At 42.3% G+C, this 20,860-nt stretch overlaps 2 protein-coding genes across 4 annotated transcripts in view; one reads left to right on the forward strand and one right to left on the reverse strand.

Moving 5' to 3' along the window:
• The window catches only part of LOC142495951 (cationic amino acid transporter 2-like), a 27,297-nt gene extending 13,549 nt beyond the window's left edge, over window positions 1–13,748 (forward strand). For 2 of the 3 annotated variants that reach the window (XM_075602119.1, XM_075602121.1), the window contains 5 exons: window positions 3,452–3,554; window positions 4,222–4,343; window positions 7,446–7,612; window positions 8,950–9,058; window positions 10,464–13,747. In XM_075602119.1, the coding sequence (XP_075458234.1) occupies window positions 3,452–3,554; window positions 4,222–4,343; window positions 7,446–7,612; window positions 8,950–9,058; window positions 10,464–10,606 (644 nt within the window). In that variant the 3' untranslated portion in view covers window positions 10,607–13,747. Of the gene's footprint in view, window positions 1–3,451; window positions 3,555–4,221; window positions 4,344–7,445; window positions 7,613–8,949; window positions 9,059–10,463 lie in introns of all 3 variants that reach the window. The other variant, XM_075602120.1, reaches the window with a different exon arrangement.
• LOC142494750 (zona pellucida sperm-binding protein 4-like) lies at window positions 10,944–20,317 on the reverse strand. The gene is made up of 12 exons (XM_075599187.1): window positions 20,134–20,317; window positions 18,862–18,983; window positions 18,473–18,566; window positions 16,531–16,686; window positions 15,820–16,010; window positions 15,224–15,321; window positions 13,060–13,187; window positions 12,559–12,748; window positions 12,304–12,454; window positions 11,845–11,923; window positions 11,439–11,549; window positions 10,944–11,092 (listed from the first exon to the last, which is right to left on the reverse strand). The coding sequence occupies exons 1-12, from the start codon at window positions 20,315–20,317 to the stop codon at window positions 10,944–10,946; spliced, it is 1,653 nt and encodes a 550-aa protein (XP_075455302.1).
• Between the last annotated feature and the right edge of the window lie 543 nt (window positions 20,318–20,860).

Raw genomic sequence — 20,860 nt, forward strand, 5'->3', positions numbered from 1 at the left:
AAGCGAGCAGTGGCTGTTGTTTAAACCAGGACACACTCACCTCTCAAGAAAGACTCTGTGATTCTACTGTTCCAAACCCGCGCGTTTCAAGAAAGAATCGGTGGCTCTGTTGCTCTCACAGCCGGCTGGTATCTGGTACATTGGTAACTGGTATCTGAAACACTGAAAAGACGCTTGTGCGCCGCGTCCCTTTGGGTCTTGTACTCAGCTGTATCGATAAGGTCTTTAAACAAGCCGCAAGCCCGCAAGGTATGGCAAGTGCAACAGTCCAATAAGGCAAAAAGCAGATCTGTAACCATATGGATGGTAAGATCACATACTCAAAATGCAAATCCCTACGCATTTCGCTTTTTCAAAGGCTTCTTAGTGGTTCTCAGGTCTTGACAACTAATGCTCTTTTCACAGCAGACTGATTTACAATTAAATTATAAATTGAACCAGAAACAGATGAATTCTGTTTTCAAAAGTCCACAAACAACTAGGAAAATAGCAGACAGCATCAAAAGGCATCTCATACTTAACAAAATGAACATAAACAAACAACATATAATACTTTAATAGCATAATACATTATTTAAGCAAATACATTAACTAAATAATAAAAAAATTTAAAAAAAAAATACATCCAATATCTATTGTGGTCCAGAGATTTAACAAATAGAAATATAAATTTTTTTTTAAAAAAAAGAGAATATCTAAAAATTTGCGATAACCATACTTGCAAAAGCAGAAAAGGATATAAAAAATAAATTTACAATAATAATAAGAAATAATTTTTATTTAAATTAAAATGTTAAAGAAATTATTACAAATACTCAAATGCGGTCACCCAAATGGGGAATGATACTGTACAGAGATTTATGTGAGAAAGAAGTTGAGATAAAAGTCTACATTTAAACCATATGGGCTAAGAGTCCCTAATTTGAAGATCCAATATGTTTCTTTTTTAAATAGATCTTTCAGTCTCGTCTCAAATTTTTGGCAATAAAATCAATGTTCTTCTATTTAATCCCCTTACAATTGGAGTTATTAATGTTTATCAAATGTAACAAAAACTTATGCGTGTCTGAGCCTATCTTGATATTGCGGAAATGCACTAATATTTGAACTCTCAAAGGTCTTATTGTGCAGCCACATAATATACTGTAGGACACATGGGCATTCTAAAAGATACACTATGTATGTGCTATGACAATTAATATAACACAGTATTTTAAACACTTCTGATTTTTTTTTTTTAAATAAAATTCATCTGTTTTATTAATACCATATCATATGCCTTACAGTCACGGCAGCTAAAAAAATCCATTAATGGCTATTTTTTTTAGACTCCGTGCCTTTGGGTAAATGATCTGTGGATGATTAAAATAGGGTCTGACTTAAAAATATCCCAATGTGTATTTAGAAACTCTTTCACTTTAGAATAATTTTTTATTAAATTGAGCGATGAATGGCAAAACATTATTTATTATTCTCTTTCATTTTACAGTAGGTCCTTGAAATTTTTCCACAAGGAGGTCCTCTCTCTCTCTCACAGGCCTCAACTTTATTCTGGCATACTGTACCTTTAGTTGTTGTGGATCGTATTTTTTATCTAAAAATCTTTTTTCTAAAGTACTTGATTGTTCTGAATAGATTTTATCAGATGTGCAGTTGTTCTTCAATCTTCTCAATTGGCCATATGGAATATTTTGTAGCCAATGATGGTGATGGCAGCTTTTTCTGTGTCCATAATGATTACAGTCAACAGACGTACAGTACATGCCTATCCTCTACATATAATGACAAATCTAAAAACTGAATTTCTGTTTGATTAAAATTGGTTGTGAATTTCAAAAATGAAAATTTAAATAATTAAAAATCTCATTAAGGTGGTTTACACTGCCTTTCTCAATAAAAATTATATCTCCATCAGAGGACCAGGTTCACATCAAATGGGTTGTTGTTAAAAATGTGGTGTTCCTCCAACATCCCCATAAAAAAATTGGTGTAACTTGGTACGAACCTGGTCTCCATGGCTGTACTGCACATCTGTAGATAAAACAAATCATTGAACGAGAAATAATTGTGTTGCAAAATGTACTCTATACTGGTGATTGAAAATAAAGATTATTCTGATTGTATTAGGGGGTCGTTATCCAAGATTCTTTTGATCACTTCACATGCCGTTACATCACAGGTTATCCTACCAGACCTTTTTATCTAATAAATTAATAACTTCTAAATAAGAAGGTAATTTCGCCATATATTTTTGGAGATAAAAATCTATGTATTGGGATAAATTGGAGTTATGGAATCAATCCCTGAAATAATCGGTCTACCTGGGGGAGATTCAATAATTTTGTGGATTTTAGGGAGGAAATAAAATACTGGTACTGCAGGCGGTTGATTATGTCAAAACTTAAATTCAGAAATGCTAAGAATACCTTTTATTTTGCCATTCATCAAAATCTTCTCCAAAATGTTTCAAAACAACTGTGGGGTCTTTTGGTAACTTCAGATAAGTTTTAGAATCCCCAAGGATTCCGTTTACCTCTTGAATGTAATTCTCAGCATTCATGAGGACCAACTTTATCATCTATTTAATAACTATTTGTTTGTTCAATTTAAGTTGTTTCAGGGCTATACATTTTTTGTTGCTAACAGTTTTTCTTTCGCTCGTTTGGTCCCTAATTTTGAAAAATCTTTATTAATCATGTGTAAAAAGGTATGTACAAAATTGACCTTGCAATAGGACAAAAAAAAAGTGGAATTTGGTCTCAGATTAGAGTTTTTTTAACAGAGCATCTCCTTCTAATGGCTTATCTTGTGGTATAGTGGACCTTTCTAGACTTAAAAAAAATAAAAAATACAAATTAAGAAACAGTTTTAAAGTAAATTTCACAAGAAATTTACAGGCATCAATAAAAAGTGTTAATGATATTCAATACCCTGTTGGCACCCCTCTACTGAAGATTTATATACTGTAGGAAGTAATTGGATACTCAATTATTTCACTTGTAGCAAAATACTGTATTCCACTTCCTACCCCCCAAATTCCCCTTTCCCTACAATTTGCAGTTCTTCCGTTACAAGAATTTATTGTCCATAGCTCAGGAAACACTACAGTACATCTATATATCTCAGATCAGTTGACTTTGTTTTACAGTTGCACCAATCTGTTTACAAAAAGCTAATTTTCTTTACATAGTTTGCCTACAACTTTATGGATGGACCAATGAAGTGCAGAAGGAGGTAGGATAGATGAGGACACATACACCACTGATGGCCCAATTAAATATAAAAACACAAACACTAGACCTTGTGGTTATCATAACTCACAAACATTACTTTTAAAGTCCCCTGACTACTAAAATAGCTGCTTCACCAGGAAGCCATATTTTTTAAGATGTCACCTCCACAACCATAAGTTCTTGATTTTGTTACGTTGTGACTTGATTCTCACCCACAGCACTCATGGCATTCCTTTTTGACCTGAAGGCCCTTGTTGATATGATGTCTATTGGAACCCTGTTTGCCTACACCTTGGTGTCTTCCTGTGTCCTGCTGCTCAGGTAACAATACTGAGATAATGAGAAAGTGAGAGATCCACTATGGGGTTAATGGGAGGGTAAACGCTCCAAAAAGCAGGTATATGATTTCAGAGCTCCATAATACTCTGTTACCTACAACTTTAGAGTGCCCTAATAATGTACCCGGTATAACGTATGATGTACCAGCTACTTCATGGGCACTTGCTTGTTTTTTAGAGGCAGATCGGACTGACAAATCCAAAAAAGCAGCCAGTCTGTTTGAGACAGAATTAGAGCTTCCTCCACTTTCGTTTCTAGCACCCCGAGCCTGCTCGAGTCATGGGATCACTACTGGAGCAATCACATTGTGCAGAAGTGCCACCAGACTCCAGCTCTATAAAAAAGGTTATTAGAGCGTCCTCCCAATAATTGAGTAATAGAAGTGTGCAAGTAATCCAGTACTTGGCCAATTAGAACTTGATTGTTATAACATAAAAGCAGGATGAAAGCTGTTACTTGAGTATTGGAAGTGTGTTTGCCAATGCTCAGTTAACTACTATTCAGGTAACAAGATGACAAGTGCTTCTGTATTCTACAATCAGATAACTCCGTGGCCGGACTCAGATACATGTACCACATGTTCTGACCTTAATATTCGTATCAGTATTCAAGGAAAATAATGCTATTGCCTCTCACATGATTCCTGCAGGTACCAGCTACAAACAGAACCTGTGCAGACCACCAATGGAAACCTTCAGGATCAGAACCCGTTACCCATAATCCCTTCTGCCCACTCTTCCAAACTGGTGACACACAGCGTACTTGCTATAGGTGGGTGTAATTAACTCTTCCGGAAAGGAGACATTAGTTTCTTGTAAGGTGGTGATTTTACATAGGAGTTCTCTAAAAAGGGGCCCAGAGCCTCTTTAACGCCCCAGGGCCTAGATTGAAAACATTAGAATGTGATCATCATTAGTAATTTAGAAGTGGTAAAGAGAGGATGGGATAACAGAGCACCACTCACGGACATCCATGGTTAAGGAAAAATTAAGAAGAAAGCGTAATCCATAAAAATTGCATTATTTAATTGTTATATGAATTTAGTAGTGGCTTATGTGATTTAAAAAAAAAAAAAAACTAAAATCTCATGTACATATACTTGAATAATATTACAGACATAACCATAAAGACATTTCAGAAAAACCCAATGATTCATTTTAAGAAGTCCAGCATTTTTGAAGTGAAACTTCCTTAGTGGCACCTCATTCGTGATGGGGCAAAAAAGAATTGTGGAGACAGAAATGAAACGGATGTGACGTCAGTGCTGGCAGTTCAGGCCGGGCTGTGTTCTGGCTCAGCCCAACCCCAACACTGACATCACACCCGCTCCACAAATCAGATGCGGCGGCGGCGGCGATAGCCGCCGGCGCCGCTCCTAATCACCCCCCCACCCCCCCCCCAGCCCCACACCCCCCACACACCGTGACATATGCGGCGGCGATAGCCGCCGCTCCTAACGGCCGCTGCCATGCCGCGCAGCCTCTCTCCTCCCTACCTCCGCTTTCCTGCGTCCCGCTGACTGAGCGCCGCCGGGGTCGAGGAGAGGAGCCCAGGGATCATGGAGGGTATCCGCCGCCGCAGCTCCTAACGAGCTCTGCTCCCCCCACCCGCTGACATGCGGCGGCGGCAGCCCTCAAAATTTAATTGCCGCCACTCCTGCTGACCTCCCCCGGCCAAGGCATGGAACGGGGGGGGAGGGGGGTAGAGTGAGCTGCGTTCCCCACAGCACCATCAGAAGGGGATCGCTGCAGCGCTCCCCTCGAAGCCAGCTCCTGCTGACGATGACGCGCTGCCCCCCCTTCCCCGCCGACACTGCCTCTGCCCACGCAGCACTTCCGGAGGGGGGGGCCTTTATTAGGTATCTGCCCGTTGCCCGGTGCTGCCGCGTCTCGCCGGGGGGTGGGGGGGCGAGGAGAGTCTCAGGCAGAGCCGCCGCGGGTCCGCAGCTCTGCCTGTCTGTGAGGGGAGTAGGAGTCTCAGGCAGAGCCGTCGCGGGTCCGCAGCTCTGCCTGTCTGTGAGGGGAGTAGGAGTCTCAGGCAGAGCCGCCGCGGGTCCGCAGCTCTGCCTGTCTGTGAGGGGGGGGGGGGAGGAGAGTCTCAGGCAGAGCCGCCGCGGGTCCGCAGCTCTGCCTGTTTGTGAGGGGGGGGGGGGGGTGGAGGAGAGTCTCAGGCAGAGCCGCCGCGGGTCCGCAGCTCTGCCTGTCTGTGAGGGGAGTAGGAGACTCAGGCAGAGCCGCCGCGGGTCCGCAGCTCTGCCTGTTTGTGAGGGGGGGGGGGGGGGGGGTGGAGGAGAGTCTCAGGCAGAGCCGCCGCGGGTCCGCAGCTCTGCCTGTCTGTGAGGGGGGGGGGGGGGGTGTGAGGGGAGGAGGAGAGTCTCAGGCAGAGCCGCCGCGAGTCCGCAGCTCTGCCTGCCTTTGAGGGGGGTGGGGGGGAGTTAGGAGAGAGGGGGCAGGACACAGAAAGAGAGACACATACAGTGACAGACACACACACATACATATACAGTATACACACACAGACACACACACTGACTGACACACATACACACACACACACACAGACTGACACACACGCACACACACACACACACACACACACACACACACACACACACACACACACACACACACACACACACACTGACTGACACATACACACACACACTGACTGTGAATAGGTTAGGGGGATGTGTGAGGTGCAGGGGGGCTGCGCATACGTCACACGGTCACACGCACGCACACGGTCACACACACACGCACATGGTCACGCACACACGCAGTCACACGCACACACACACAGTCACACGCACACATACACAGTCAGTCGCGCACACAGTCAGTCGCGTGCACACGCACTGTCACGTGCACCGTGCACTGTCACGCGTACACGCACTGTCACGCGCACAGTCACACACAGTCACACAGTAACACGCACAGTCACACGCACAGTCACACAGTCACACGCACAGTCACACAGTCACACGCACACACACACAGTCACACGCACACACACACAGTCACGCACACACACACACACACACGAGGAATTCACGCTTAGTGCAAATACAAGGGATGTGTACGCATGTTCTAAGTCAAATTTATTTGCGTTTTGTCAATGAAATTGTATTTTGATTTTTAATTAAAACATCACCAATACAAATACAATTTCTGTGACAAAAGTCAAAGAAGTTTCACTTACTATGCGCGTGCACAGCACACACAGCTTTTTTTCCTTAAATCCTATCTTTGTTAAATCCACCAATAGTTTACAATTTTTAAAGTACAGCTCAACCCCCTTATAACGCTATGCTTGGGGTCCAAAGAATCACATTGCGTTATAAGCAGATGGCGTTAGAAATAATGTACAATTGAATGCATTGTACAATAAAGTATTTAAGATACCAATAATCGTGTTGTAAAGTATTCATAAATACAAAAATTGGGAGCCACGCTTGCATCGCGTTATGAGCGGATTCATGTTGTAACAGGGTTGAGCTGTACTGTGTGCTCGGGAGGAAAAAGGCAATTTGCGCAAAATATTTTTTTTGCAGGACTATTGACAGTATATGAGAAAGCATCTTAAGAGCATTAGCGCGCAGCACCAAAAATCTTTTGTCTTGAACCCCAAGTAAATTATTCCCTTTGACAACATTTTTGTTTAGATTACCTTTGGACCGCCTCGATACAAGGCTGGAATTTTAACAGGTGTGACAGATGTAACTAAATGTAATTTTAAATCCATTTGCATTCACATGTATGGGCGTAAGTGCTAGTTACAGTAGTATACTATTTACTGCACTGTTTCGCAGGTATGTAACACTGCATTAGAATATCAACCTGGGCGGCTGATTACAGACACCTTATTTTCTTACAGCTTTGCTGGTCTCCATTGCTAGTGTGGTTTCGACGGCAGGGTCGGAGTGTTTGCTGTCAGGTAGAGCTTGGTGCATAACTCTGCTGGTCCTAACACTTCTTGGTATCACGGGAGCAACATTGATCATCTGGTGGCAGCCACAAAATCAAAGCAGTGCTGCCTTCATGGTAAGTCTCACGCTTGTAGCCCTCTCCAGTTGGGGTACCTTGCTGCCACGATTCCAGGCACCCATTTATTGCTCAGATCTCATCCGGTTATCCAACTATTGTTCTACTCTGGAAACAAACACTGCTAAATATTTTGGATAGAGGTTCTCCCACGGTCTGAATAATGCAATTAATTTGTTAAACTTTGCATATACTACTTTACACTAAATATAACTCATTGTTCCATGGAGCTTGCAGTCTAAATCTGAGACATGGAGATGTTAAATTAATCAGCCTAAGCCAGGAAACGTTGACCTTCAGTTGTATCGCCAACCGATGAATCTTCCAGCAAAACATCAGGATCTATGTACCAAGTATCACAAATTGGTGCTCAGAAAATCCCAAAATTATATTGCATTGTGTGCATCTTGGTTAAAACCTTTACTCATATTGTGCACCTTAAGTGTCAAATGTTTAGTCAGGTATATTGGAGCAAGCAAGTGGGATTTGTATGTGACCAGGATTTAAATGGAACAAACAATATTGGTTACCAGGTGGCTTCTCCAAAAATACTGGACTCAATGGTGAAAGGTGCATCAGGCCACTACTGTATGTCCAGGGAGGCAAATACCGGACACATACATGTCCAGTATTACAGTAACTCATTTTTTACTGGACAGTATCCAAATACCGGACACCTGGCAACCCTAGTTACAGCACAGATGTTGGCTTAACAAAAATGTATTATTCTCACAGTATGGCTATTATAACATTACTCATTTATATTTACCAGTACTAAATATACAGACACGTTTTAAATTTAAATTGCATCCATCATGCACCTCATGATGTGTAAACCTCATACATTAAAGCAAAATGTACAAAAAAAATTTAGTACCTTGGCTTCAAAGTTTGAACACATAATTTCATATGTTAACCACTGCCTAATTGCAGCTAGATTTACATTTTTCCATAACTGAATTTCAGAGAAAAAAAAAAGACACATCCTCCCAGGTTCTAAATAAGGAACAATAGAAAGATTTGCTGTTCCAATAAAAAATAAAAAAAATTAAACTTGCTAAAAAATAAAATCTGCAGTAAATGGTGAAGTAATCCACATTTTTGGGATTAATATAGCATAGAGGCATCTTTCCTACCAGGTTTTAAACATCCCACATACAGTATTTGTTAATTGCCGAACTGGACATTGGATTAGTAAGTGAACATGGGATTTATACTGAGAAATCCAATCATATCAAGAACCCGGAAAAGACATTTTTGTATTTTTACACTTTGAATACAGTATCTTGTATATATAAAGATTTGGGAGTATTCCAATTACTTTCTCTACACCTCAGGTCCCCTGTCTGCCATTCCTACCTATTCTCAGCATCCTGATTAATATATACTTGATGGTGCAACTGAGTGCAGACACCTGGCTACGTTATGCTGTCTGGATGGTGATTGGTGAGTTAAGCATTTCCACTTTAGCTTAATACTAGTATGAAGCAGATCTCCTCTATTCAGGGCTGCCAACAGAAGGGACAAGTGTCACAAACCTGGTGACTGCGGGGGGGCCCGGTGCAATAAATTGGCCCGACCTTGCTGTTGGAGAGTCGGGGCCCGGGTATGACCTTAAGATGCAGACTTCTTCCTTACTGTGTCCCAAGCTGAGCTTCCAACCTCTGGCAGCACGCGACAGGCACCTCTGACGTCAGTGCGCCAGAAGCTGGGACTCCGCCTCCGGTGCGCACCGACTTTGTAAACTCTGGGTGGGACACAAAATGAGGAGGCCTGTAGCTTGAGCCCAACCAGATGTCAGCCCCAACTTGCAGCTCTGGCTGCCACTGGGCCCAGCCATCCCCAAGATAAGTATACTTGTTTTTTATGGGGGAGGGGGCAATCTTTTTATATTATTGGGGAGTAGGTGTCTAATATGGAATGGGGGGGGGGGTGGGTTTGGCATGTATTTTGTGGTGGGGAATTGCGTGAGTGGGGTAATTGACGGAAGGTGGGGACAGTGAGGAGAGGGGTGAGGGAATGCGTGAGGAAAACAAATAAGTGTAAGAGTGAGATGCAGGGGGAGATAAATACATGTGAAGTGGAAGAGTAAGAGAGACTGAGGGGAGAGAAAGACATGGGGGGGGGGGGAGGAGGATGATAGAGGGACTCACAATACTGCCGACGAGAGGCCCAGACGCAACTTTAGTCCTGGGTCCCAGGAAACCTGTCAGCGGCCCTGCCACTATTAGGCCGAGTCCATAGAGACTGCAGCCGTGCGGAGGCTGAGGGAAAGTGGGTGCTTTCCCTGGCCTTAGAGCGTGTGTCATCCAGGGGCGGACCAGTGACGGCACTGAGCTGGTTCGCCCTCATTGGGCAAACCGCTCACGTGACTAGCCCTCCGCGCCAAAACGTAATTTGAAATGTCTCCTCCACACACCTGCTGAAGCGCCCCTAAAGCCGCCCTCATAAAGGGTGCTTGGGGTAAGTCTGCTGCCTCAGCGCTGACCATGCCCACGGCCTTAGCTATTTGATGAAGTATAATCAAAGCGCATTATATTGTTATAGTAGTGCATAATCCTCAAATTATGGGGACTTACTTGTACCACATTTTTACAGATGGCCACCTTGTATTGGCAGTTACCAAGACAGTAAATGTAAAATTTGTCTATGGTTCTTCCTTGAGGTCCTAGTCTACAGGGGATATATTATTCCTACTACGGGGTCTGTTATTTGCTGCTGTGCATAGATGTTGCAAGCTTTATTTTACCTACTGATATCCCTGGCAGTAATAAACATGCAGGTGCTCACCAAAGGCTAGTTCTGCAGAGGCATTTCTCCTATAAAGAAACTAACAAGCCCTCTGTTATAGGATTCATTATCTACTTTAGCTATGGGATCCAGCACAGTGTGGAGAGGCTGCGTATCTCAGACACCATCATGCAGAAGACACAAAGCAGAACAGCCGAAATGGGGACCAAAGAACAGTTCTTTGAAGTGCAACTCGATCAGTAGATACAAGGTCCCAACCTTTGAGACTACACACAGGAGGATTCTTTACCATTTGAGGAAAAGTCATCTTTATAGAAAGTCATGGAGCAAACCCAGCCAAATCTCCAAACACAGGAACAGGGACTAATGACAGAGCACAAACGCAGTGGCTGGTCTAGTTACAACATTCCTGGCAAGTGCTCAGGTGAAGATGTCCAGTGCATCTAGTTGTCCATTTTACATGTCATGTCGTCACTTGTGTATAGAATCCAGAAAAGTGATGCACTACTTTATGTGCACCACAAGGACCAATGGAATAAGATGGGTTTACCAGACAAGATTTGTGAAACTGACATTTTATTTAAGCTTTTACAGTATGCATGTTACTATTCCGATTTCTGTGGCAATTCCATAGAGCCGTCACAAAAAGAATAACAGCTAGAACCCCTCCTGCAGCTGCTGTTCCTCTTGCCCAAGCCAATACAGGAGAACAACTAGAGCCAAGATCACCTGAAGGAAGGAGAAGCAAAGTTAATAGTAACAGACAGTTTGCCTTGTCAAAACAGCTAGATGTTATTTGAAGCTCAATATCCGCCTCAAAGCTATAGTCTAGCTCAGGCCAAGATAGAGTTTATAGAACTCAGGCAGGATAGAAATCTAATGTGAAGACAGACTACTGAATTAGAACAAAAAAAAAAAAAAAAAATAAAGTATTTTTTGCATAGGGTTATGCTTTTATTGGTTGTGGCCAAATAGCCATATTTTTATATGACCAGGGCAGAGCAAGAATCATGTGTAAGGTGGCACCTGTTCAAAATATGTATATAAAATTAACACCAAGTCCCAACCATGCTACCTTTCATTGTTCTGGTCTGTTCCACTCTCCCACCAATGAAGTCAACCGGTCCATCAGATGTGACAATGTTCTTCATAGGTTCTTCAACAACCCACTTGTCAGCCATTCTCTCTAAAGAAGTCAGATACCAGAAATGTCATTGCTGGTTAAGTGTCAAAAAACTCTAGGGGCTCATGTGGACAAATTGTTAGACTAGTTGCATTACCCTCTACCAGTTTTTGGCCAAGAAATTAACCCAAGGAGTTTTAGGTTGACTATTACAAGCATCAACTCCACTGGAGTAGTCATCAATAACCCTTCCATGCCATTTTTACAAAAGCTACATGGGTAAAAAGATGTCCTATGTTACGTTTATTAGCAGACACCAGTGTTCAAGAAACCATATAACAGTATTTTAATGACCTACTCTTTCTCTGGGCACAATTTGTCCTGCAGGATTCAGAGGTAGAAGGGACACACACTGAGGCACTGCAGTGAAAGTAAACCTGCAATGTAAACATTGATTACCATTAGTTCTTTAAAGGGATACATTCCAAGTAGCTATAGCAGCTCTGGGACACTCTGAAATAAGATATGCACACAGTAAATTGAACAAGTGAGCAGAAATATGCACAGCATTTCATTAAGCCATTTCCTCAAGACATGGCATGAATACCATGGACAGCGGCAAGGTAATATAGACCATGGATTAGACACATCACATTGAGTTTTTTTGCTTGCCATAGGAACTGCAGCTCAATCTTACAGTGTCTCAATTGTGAAAGTTAAGACCTAATGAACAGCCAATGAAGCCGTGTCAGTGTTAAAAATGGCTGTGAGAACACCAAGTTAGTCCTGATTCCAGAAGTGAATACAACTAGATTACCAGTCCTCCAAGAGATAGCTGGGAGCGCTCATCCACAAATGTGAAGGTGTTGATGGAAAAGCGTTGGTAATGGGATGGGAAAGGCACATTCTGAGAGGCAGCACCAACAGGGATCAGCTGTGTGAGGTAATTATCTCCAGTAAAGGGGCACCTGGAATCAGAAACAAGAAGTGGACACCCAGTAAGTGTAAGCAGGTAGCATCTGGTGCAGTCAATGCAGCTGCCTGCTGGCAGAGAACCCCACCCCCACCGTACCTATTCACCAAGATGGGCCATTGTGGCTGTTGGGTGGCTTCAGAAGAGGGGGTGGCCCAACACTCGTGCAAGATCAGGACCAGGCTTGGATCTGTCCTCTGCAGGACCCTGACCTCCAAGTACACGGGATCCCTAAGCAGCTTCACCACAGGGTAATCTCCCTCAGAGAAATATGAAACATACTGCTGGTCTGAGAAGAAATGCAATTAATGTGTTAGTCTAAATCAGTATACTGTACCCATTCTCTAAACAGGTTACCTGTCATTTTAAATAGATGCAGAGTATGTGCTCTACAGAGATACAAATTGCTTCAATATTCAGGCCATTGACAGGTGTAAATTTTACTAGGTCATGTTGCCAATACAGTTTACCCACCATCCCTGTTAATATGGTTGTTTGACAGCCAACACCAATTGGTTACCACATTAAAAGTATTACCTTTAAACTTGCTACAGAAAGAAAAAAAAAAAGTGTATACATCTGGTATCACAAAATCATTACCTTGAGCTAGCCTCATCTCCAGGAGCAGAGGCCCATAGGTGGATACTGGAAGTGGTGGTGGCAGGGTGAAGACCTCAATTTGCAATGGGACAATACCACTTCTAGCATAGCTGCAGCGGACAGTCAATCTACAAAGCAGTGACCAGGGACATAGGATGGAAGGAACTTCTTGTGGCCATTGAACCAGGTTTGCAAGTATAAATACACAAGATGCAGAACCCTGGCTACATTAACTAAAGACATGCTGAGCCATTGCCAATATAAAAACAGAATACCAACCGCTCAACCTTAAAACAAGCAACAGTGAAGTATCTAGGATCTATGGGGTGCATGGGGTTATAGAATACTGATATTTACACAGTGATCCAAAAGGGATTAAACAAATAAATGATTACCCAGATCTGCACTCATCCAAAATATTCCTAATACAATAAAGCAGATAGTCTTCAAGTAATGTTGGTTTTAATTGGCGTTAATACACCTGGGCTATATACTGTATCAGATCTGTCCAAAAACGATGTGGTCACAACAAAAAGGTTGTAAACATCAAAAGAAAATGTTAATCAAATTAACCAAGTGCAATATATACTGTACATGGTGTGAATTGTTAAAATCCCTGGTGGTGGGATACAAAGTTATTGAAACAATGTTAGTATACAGATGGGGATATTGTTACAAAACAGATTTCCCTGAGAGCAATTGTCACAAACTGCTTGGTTTGTATCATGGTAAGTAGATAATCTTATGAATTCAAATGTCAGTATGGATGTCTCATAGTGTAAAATATCCCGTCATAGCAGTGATTAGTAGCATATTCAGTGTTCATGGAATCAGACTATGTACCATTTTAATATTGGACTACACTCTGATTAACCCCCTTTGGTAACCAGGGACACAAGGATATATTTCCAATATTAAAATGGTACATAGTCTATGATTCAGTGAGCACTGAACATGCTACTAATCACTGCTATGACAGGATATTTTACACAATGAGACATCCATACTGGACATTTGGATTCATAAGATGTATCTACTTAACTTGATACAAACCACGTTGTTTGTGACAATTGCTCTCAGGGGATATTGTTACAAAACAGATTTCCCTATATCTGTATGCGGACATTGTTTCAATATACCATAGATAGGCAAGTTCATTTGGTTAACATTGAATTTTTTTGATGTTTAGACATTGGACCAAAACCTATTGTCATAACAGTCAAATCTGATATACAGCCCAGGTGTATTAACACCAACATTACTTGAAGACTGTCTGCTTTATTGTATAAGGAATTTTTGACTGAGTGCAGATATGGGCAATCTTTTGGATCAGTGTAAATGAGCCATTGCAAACCCATGACTTAATACAAGTGTAATCCCCCCACCCCCCCCGATAAATGGCCCCACCATGTGTGGTCATGGTAACATGACATGGAGATTATACAAGGGGAGAGGGAAATTTGAGAAGGGAGGTTCCAAGAGGACAAGAGTAGGAGCCATGGGGAGTGGATAAGTAATATCACACCAGGCCCCCCTGTTTGTTGTAACTAGGGACAGTACCCTTTATTTAAGTCAGGATCCCAGAAGATTAAGGGAGTCTGATGTAAGCTTTGAAGTATGCAAACATGCCACAGAGGGCCTCAGCAATGAGGACTCCTGAGGGGTTGGCAGATCAGCATCAACAGTCTTCTCCAGCAGCAGAAAAGTGGCAGTCCCCACACCGACCAAAAAATAAATAAAATTAGAGTCACTTGTACAGGACCTGCTGGAGTCCCAATTGGACTAGTATTACTGAGATAGAGGGGAATCCAAAACAGGATAACTAGGGGGCCCAGGTCTCAGAGCAGTTAACACTTAAAGGGAGATATCTTAGTTGCTTAAGAGTGGGCATTAATGGAAGCACAAATCTATAAAGAAATAAACATTACAACGCTGTATAAAGTGTGGTGTGCAGTCTCCGTGCCCGGGGACCTGAATAAAAGACTGTTGTATTTTAAGTTCCCGTCGCCCGTTATTCCACAACCATGCTACCGGAATCCAGCACCCGGAGTCAAGGTAACCCATGCGCAGTAGCCATATACAACACTGATGTAATTGCCCCAAGAGCTGGCTAGGGAGGGTTACACAAATGTAACTACATGTCATTCTTTCATGCTTCACTAACCTCATGGTGCTGTCCCTGGTGATGGAAGCTCCCTGCCATGTTTTTACATCTTTTGTGGCTTCAAACCTGTTCTCATATATCAGAATATCACCATCCATCTGTTGGAAAAGAGCAGTCACATGGCCATTTGTTTTTAGAAAACTAGTCTTACACTGCTTTAACCCTATACAGGAATTTTATATGGAACATGGAGACAAAGGCACAGTCAGCTGTGTGAATACCCCTTATGACCAATCTATAGGTCAGAGCAAGTGTCCAACTCCATCAAGTTTGTATTGGGTTAGTGTAAGGCTACATTAACCCTTTATATATTATAACAAAAAAGGTAGGTGTGCAATTACAAATTCTGAACCTGCAGATAACATGCTGTATTTTGCATGGTCCAAGTGTGCACCCAGTTACACCGACTACCTTTTCGTTATTAAAAAAAAAAAAAAAAAAAAAGGGGAACATGCTTTTATTACATATTCTGACAAAGTAGCGAGCTACATGAACACACTGTGTATCCAGCATAGATAGACCCAATCATAGCAATTTCTCAGTGTGTTTATTATTCACACAAACATCCTCTCTAAAACTGCAATATCCATACTCGCCTGAAAAGAGTTCCCACAAGACAATGGAAACCGGAACACAATGAAGGCATTGTTATTTGAGACACTTAGTTCTGGGCAGGAAACTGGGTTCACCGTGAGTAGATGGACAGAATCCAAGATCAACGAAGGCTTGGTCACCTCTTTAGAGATGGCAACCAATACATGGTTATCATCAGTGCACTGTGCAGTCACTGCAGAGGAGAGAGTGGTTGGCAACTCCATCCTTCATGCTAGGAGACAGTACTAGTCATTGGTTCAATAAAATGGCTCAACATGGTACCTACTTGAGAGCACATTTTGACCCCTTATTTATTATAGTTACATATTCAGTTATCAATGTGTGCTGGAACAAGCTTTCAAAGAAGGAGAAATATTTGAAGTGACAACTTCATGGCAACAGCCAATTCAAAGTTTCCTACATGTGACCCATACCTACCTACACGGGGAGTTACTATGTTTATTATTTGCTTTGAAAAGCCAATGGTACTATAAGCATTTGTATAGCAGAGGTAACTGCTTACAAGAACACTACAATAATTTTTTATTCCATCCATTATTGGAAAGGGCACATTGTTTACTCTGCCAGAGTGAAGGCAAAGAACTCAGAATTGTACTGCTGATCACTTTATTTACATGGAGCAGAGGGGCCAATTAAGTGGTATTGGATATTACCAGATCTAATAGTCATCCCCAGCTACCCAAGTTACTTACGTTTATTTCCAAAGTAACAGGGCATTGCAGAATCCCTGAGACTGAAGCAACACCCTACTCCTTCACAGAGATCTTTGGATACAGTGGGGTTAGCACAGGACAACCTGTCTTCTCGTTTGATGGCAGCACACACATCAACGCTGGGACTATCCATGACTATTAAAAAATTAAAAAAAAAATTAAAAAAAAAGAGCAATACAGGTCTGATTTGATACAGAAGATCCAAACCATGTCATATTGCAGAGGAGAATGCCAATACAGTGCATCTACCACATCTGAAACACGTGCAGTATAATGCTTTAAACTCCTCACTTTAGCCGCTCTGAGATTATAGATCAAATTTGCTACTCAGGGAACTGCATCTAGATCATGCTTTAGGGCAGTGGGGCACAAACAGCAAGCTAGCATTTTGAATAGATTGGAGTTGGAACAGGCAGAGAAGGTTGCAGTAGTCGAGGGACAAGATTAATTATTTTAGTGGTCATGAGTGAAAACAGGTATAGCAATGTTTCAGAATTTGAGGAATGAAGGAGGGCAGTGTCAGATGACCCCCAAACAATTGCTTTGGAGTGTTGACGAGATGGTGGTATTGACAGCGGGAGTGTTTGGGTGGCAGTGGAAGGGGGAAATATTAGTTCTCTTTTGGACAAGTTTAAAGTAATGGGAGATCCAGGAGGAGATTTAAGAGACAGTTGGTGACACGGGATGAGGGAGAGGTGAATTTGGGTATTGGCATAAAGATTCTGATAGCCAAAATATTTTATTATTATTATTAGTTCACCAAGAAGGTGTAGAGAAGAGTAGAAGGACAGGGCCTTGTGGGACCACAACAGAAGAGTAAAGAGACACAAAGCAGTTGGATAGGTAGGATGTGAGCCAGGATAGGGCTATGTTACTGAAGCCAATGCAGTGGAGTGTGCAGAAGAATGGGCTACACAGGGTTGAAAGCAAGAGATCCAGGAGAAGTGACCCTTAGGCCCGGGCCATAGAGGGGTGGAGCAGTGCTGAGGCACGCGGACGCTGAGGCTCGCCTGCAGAAGCTGTGCGATTCCACGCACATACAGGCGAGCCAGCATCGGCGATCGGAGGTGAGGGGAGACTGAGCAGTGACATCGCTGGGCCAATCGCCCGTGACGCACTGACGTCGACGTCACGGCGCTGTGACGTTGACGCAGCCCCACTCTCATTGAAGGTTTTCAGCCGACAGCACGCTGAAAAACAGCTTGGCGCTCGGCTGAAACCTCCAACTCCTCATCACGCCTGCGGACTCTCGCGCGAGCCCCCTCAAGGCATCCTCATTGAGGATGCAGGGGCTCAGCGCGGAGCGTCCGCACACCTCAGCACGGCCTGTCCATCTATGGACACGGCCTTAGCTGGAATTAGATACTTTGTGTAGTCTAGGTGAATTATAGACGGAACCCAGATTTCAAAAAGTCAAGCAGGAAGTTGGAGAAGTTTGACAAGCATGGTTTATGCAAGTCACTTGGACCTAAAGGGGAGAAGAGACATATGGAGGTTGGGTCAAGAACGTTTTAGGACTGGGCATGAGGAGTGCATGTTTAAAGGAAGATGGGAATGTGCCACAGATGTTAAGAGGAGTTAGGGCTTATTTCACAAAAGGAGATGTGAGGGAATTTGACCAAAGGGAAAAGTTGTAGGGTGTGTGGAGTATCAGAGACCTCATGCTCCGTCACTGTCAAATGATCCAAGGGTGGATTTAGGGGTGCAAAAGGAGGTAGGTGGTGCATGTGGAACCTTAACCTGGCCTGTATATAGTCCTTGAACATAAAGTTTGAGCACCACTACTTTAAAAGATTACCATTTAGGAGGAAGTGAATTATGCATAACAAGTTTACAGCAGTTTAGGAGTAAACATTTTATATTATGAACTGTTTAACAAAAAACAAACAAAAAAAAAAAATCTACTACATTCCGCCATTACCTGGCAGAATTGGGCACTTCAGGTCCTTCCCATGGTGCTGAACCTGTCCATTGAGAACTACTTCCAGTCTAATAGGCATCACATATTCTCCATCCTGCAATTAGAGAATACCCACGTTAGGTCATTGGTTTTATTAGCGCAACAGCACAGCAGGATTTAGTGAATGGATGATGATCTTGCTATTGGTTATAAAAGCTATGTACAGTATTTGTACAGTATTTGTTACATGAATCCTTGTCTTTAACTAGTGAACAGTTTAATAGTACACAGCCAATTGATGATCCTGTAGGATTATATGAATCACAATATAAAATAGTGAATCCATTTAACACAGCAAAATAAAAACCAGGTTGAAACACATGAGCAATAGCATTCTTAGACCTCTGTACCTTCTCCCTTACATAGCACCCATCATAAGCAGCACCAATGACCATAGATCCATCTGGTTTCTGGCCAACCCAGGTCCCGCAAGCAGAGTTATTGTGGAAATAGTGAGACTTGCCCTTGTTATCTGGAGGAGAGATCATGGATTAAGCATTGCACATAGGAGGCATAGCAGCACTGTATGTAAATTTAAATCTACTACAGTTACTGCCCTCCTCAAATGTCTGTTAGTTTAAATGCATCTAGTCTGTTAAAAACTCTGCCAAGTTAAATGTTAATGTACTGGCTAGTTCCGGAGCCCCCTGATCTACAGATGAATTACACCAGTGTGACTTAAATAAGCATTCGCCCCTCCCTCAAATGAAGGGGTGAGGTGGAAAGGCTGGGATGGGTGAGGTGGAAAGGTCACCCAACCAGAAGCTGTAATATCTCCCAGTCGTGTTGGACACCAGAGGCCATTTTGCTTCTGCCAGAAAATAGTAATGAAATATCATGAACTGGAGCTTTGAGTGCTGCAGTTCAGCACCAGGTGTCCACTGGTTTAAAAAAAAAAAAAAAAAAAAAGAAAAACCCCACCACACCCCACCCAAGCAGGTAAAGCTGGGACCTTTCATAGGAAATTAAGTTCACATTTCCGTTGTAATTATTTGCAATACACCCAGCCCCCCTAACAATCTCCTGATAATCACAGCCAACAAGCCCAATATGCTCTCCCACTGAAAGGCTCAAATAGAACACACATGCCATACTGTATGTAGTTACACTAACATAATCTACAGTATGCATTAGTATTAAAAACAGTTAACTTCCATGATTTAATGTTAATCATATCTGTTTTATATGGAGTAAAGGGACACACACACACACACACACCTTTTAAAACCAGGTTGCTATTCATTTAGATAGCGAGACAAAAAAAAGGCTCACGTCAACATTAAAGTAGTTAACACAAGAGCAGTAATCTTTTCAGGGCCAGAGGAGCAGAAGTTACTATACTACAGGCCCATCTGACACTGACGGTTTTAAAGCTTGTATACAAAAAAGGTGGTTACAGTGACTAGCAGTATTGTAAGCTACAGAGCCCCAGCAATGCAACCAATTACACCTACCCATCCTAAATTAGATTTCAGCAGGTAAAAGTGAATATTCAGAAAATAATTAAAACCAAACCCCTTCACTGCAACAGGAGCTAGAAACATTTCCCTAAATGATTGCAAGCCAGTCTAGAAGAGACATTACAGAACACACATTGATGGCTGGTGGTTCTCTTTACTCACCTAGTACAGTCAGAACAAACGCAGCATCTTTATCCAAGGAAGGAAGGGAAAACTGCATGTTACTGGCTCCACAGCGCAGATGTGAGGGGTCTTCCCAAAATCCACGAGCTCCACATACAAAGCTCTGTAAGCCACAACCCAAGAGCACAGCTGCTAAAGCCCAGAATCCTGCAGGAAAACCCATCTTACCAACAGCTCCCAATACTCTGTCCAGCTACAGACAGACCTTTATACCATGGAGAGGAGTTAAGGGGGAGGTGTGAGGCATGACTCTAATGTGAATCCAGGTGAAGAATATGCAGGTAGGGCTATGAAGGAGTTAATTAACAAACTACACCTGTTTCCATTATCAATTATCCTAATTATGCCAAGACCTCATTTAACTAATTCCCTGCTGCACAGCATGCAACAGCCAAATATGCTGCAGTCATATGGTAGTACTTTGTACCACTACATAAAATACTGCATGAACATTTAGGCTTCACAACACCAAGCTAAGCATCAATGAAGAGTACAGAACAAAACAGGGAGGCAGGTGGAGACATAACAAGTACATTACACATTAAAGGTAAGTAAGAAAGAAGTACCTGGTCACATGGATAATCTTATATAATCTTAAATAGCTGACATACATGGTTACCTTATATTATTAGACAAAAGTACACATGGGACTGAGAAGAAAGAAATCCCTTAATTGGTGCACCACAGATGTAAATGAGTAATGAAG

This window comes from Ascaphus truei, chromosome 5 (assembly GCF_040206685.1).
Source record: "Ascaphus truei isolate aAscTru1 chromosome 5, aAscTru1.hap1, whole genome shotgun sequence".
Taxonomy (NCBI): Eukaryota; Metazoa; Chordata; class Amphibia; order Anura; family Ascaphidae; genus Ascaphus; species Ascaphus truei.

What these genes read in the sequence shown, in the direction of transcription:
- LOC142494750 (XM_075599187.1), bottom strand. Translation starts at nt 20,317, where the DNA reads ATGGGTTTTCCTGCAGGATTCTGGGCTTTAGCAGCTGTGCTCTTGGGT. An exon ending in CTGTTACTTTGGAAATAAAC is followed by an intron (nt 16,011 to 16,530) that starts GTAAGTAACTTG and finishes TCTCCTCTGCAG; the next exon opens with TGACTGCACAGTGCACTGAT. An exon ending in ACCAGGGACAGCACCATGAG is followed by an intron (nt 13,188 to 15,223) that starts GTTAGTGAAGCA and finishes ACTGCTTTGTAG; the next exon opens with ATTGACTGTCCGCTGCAGCT.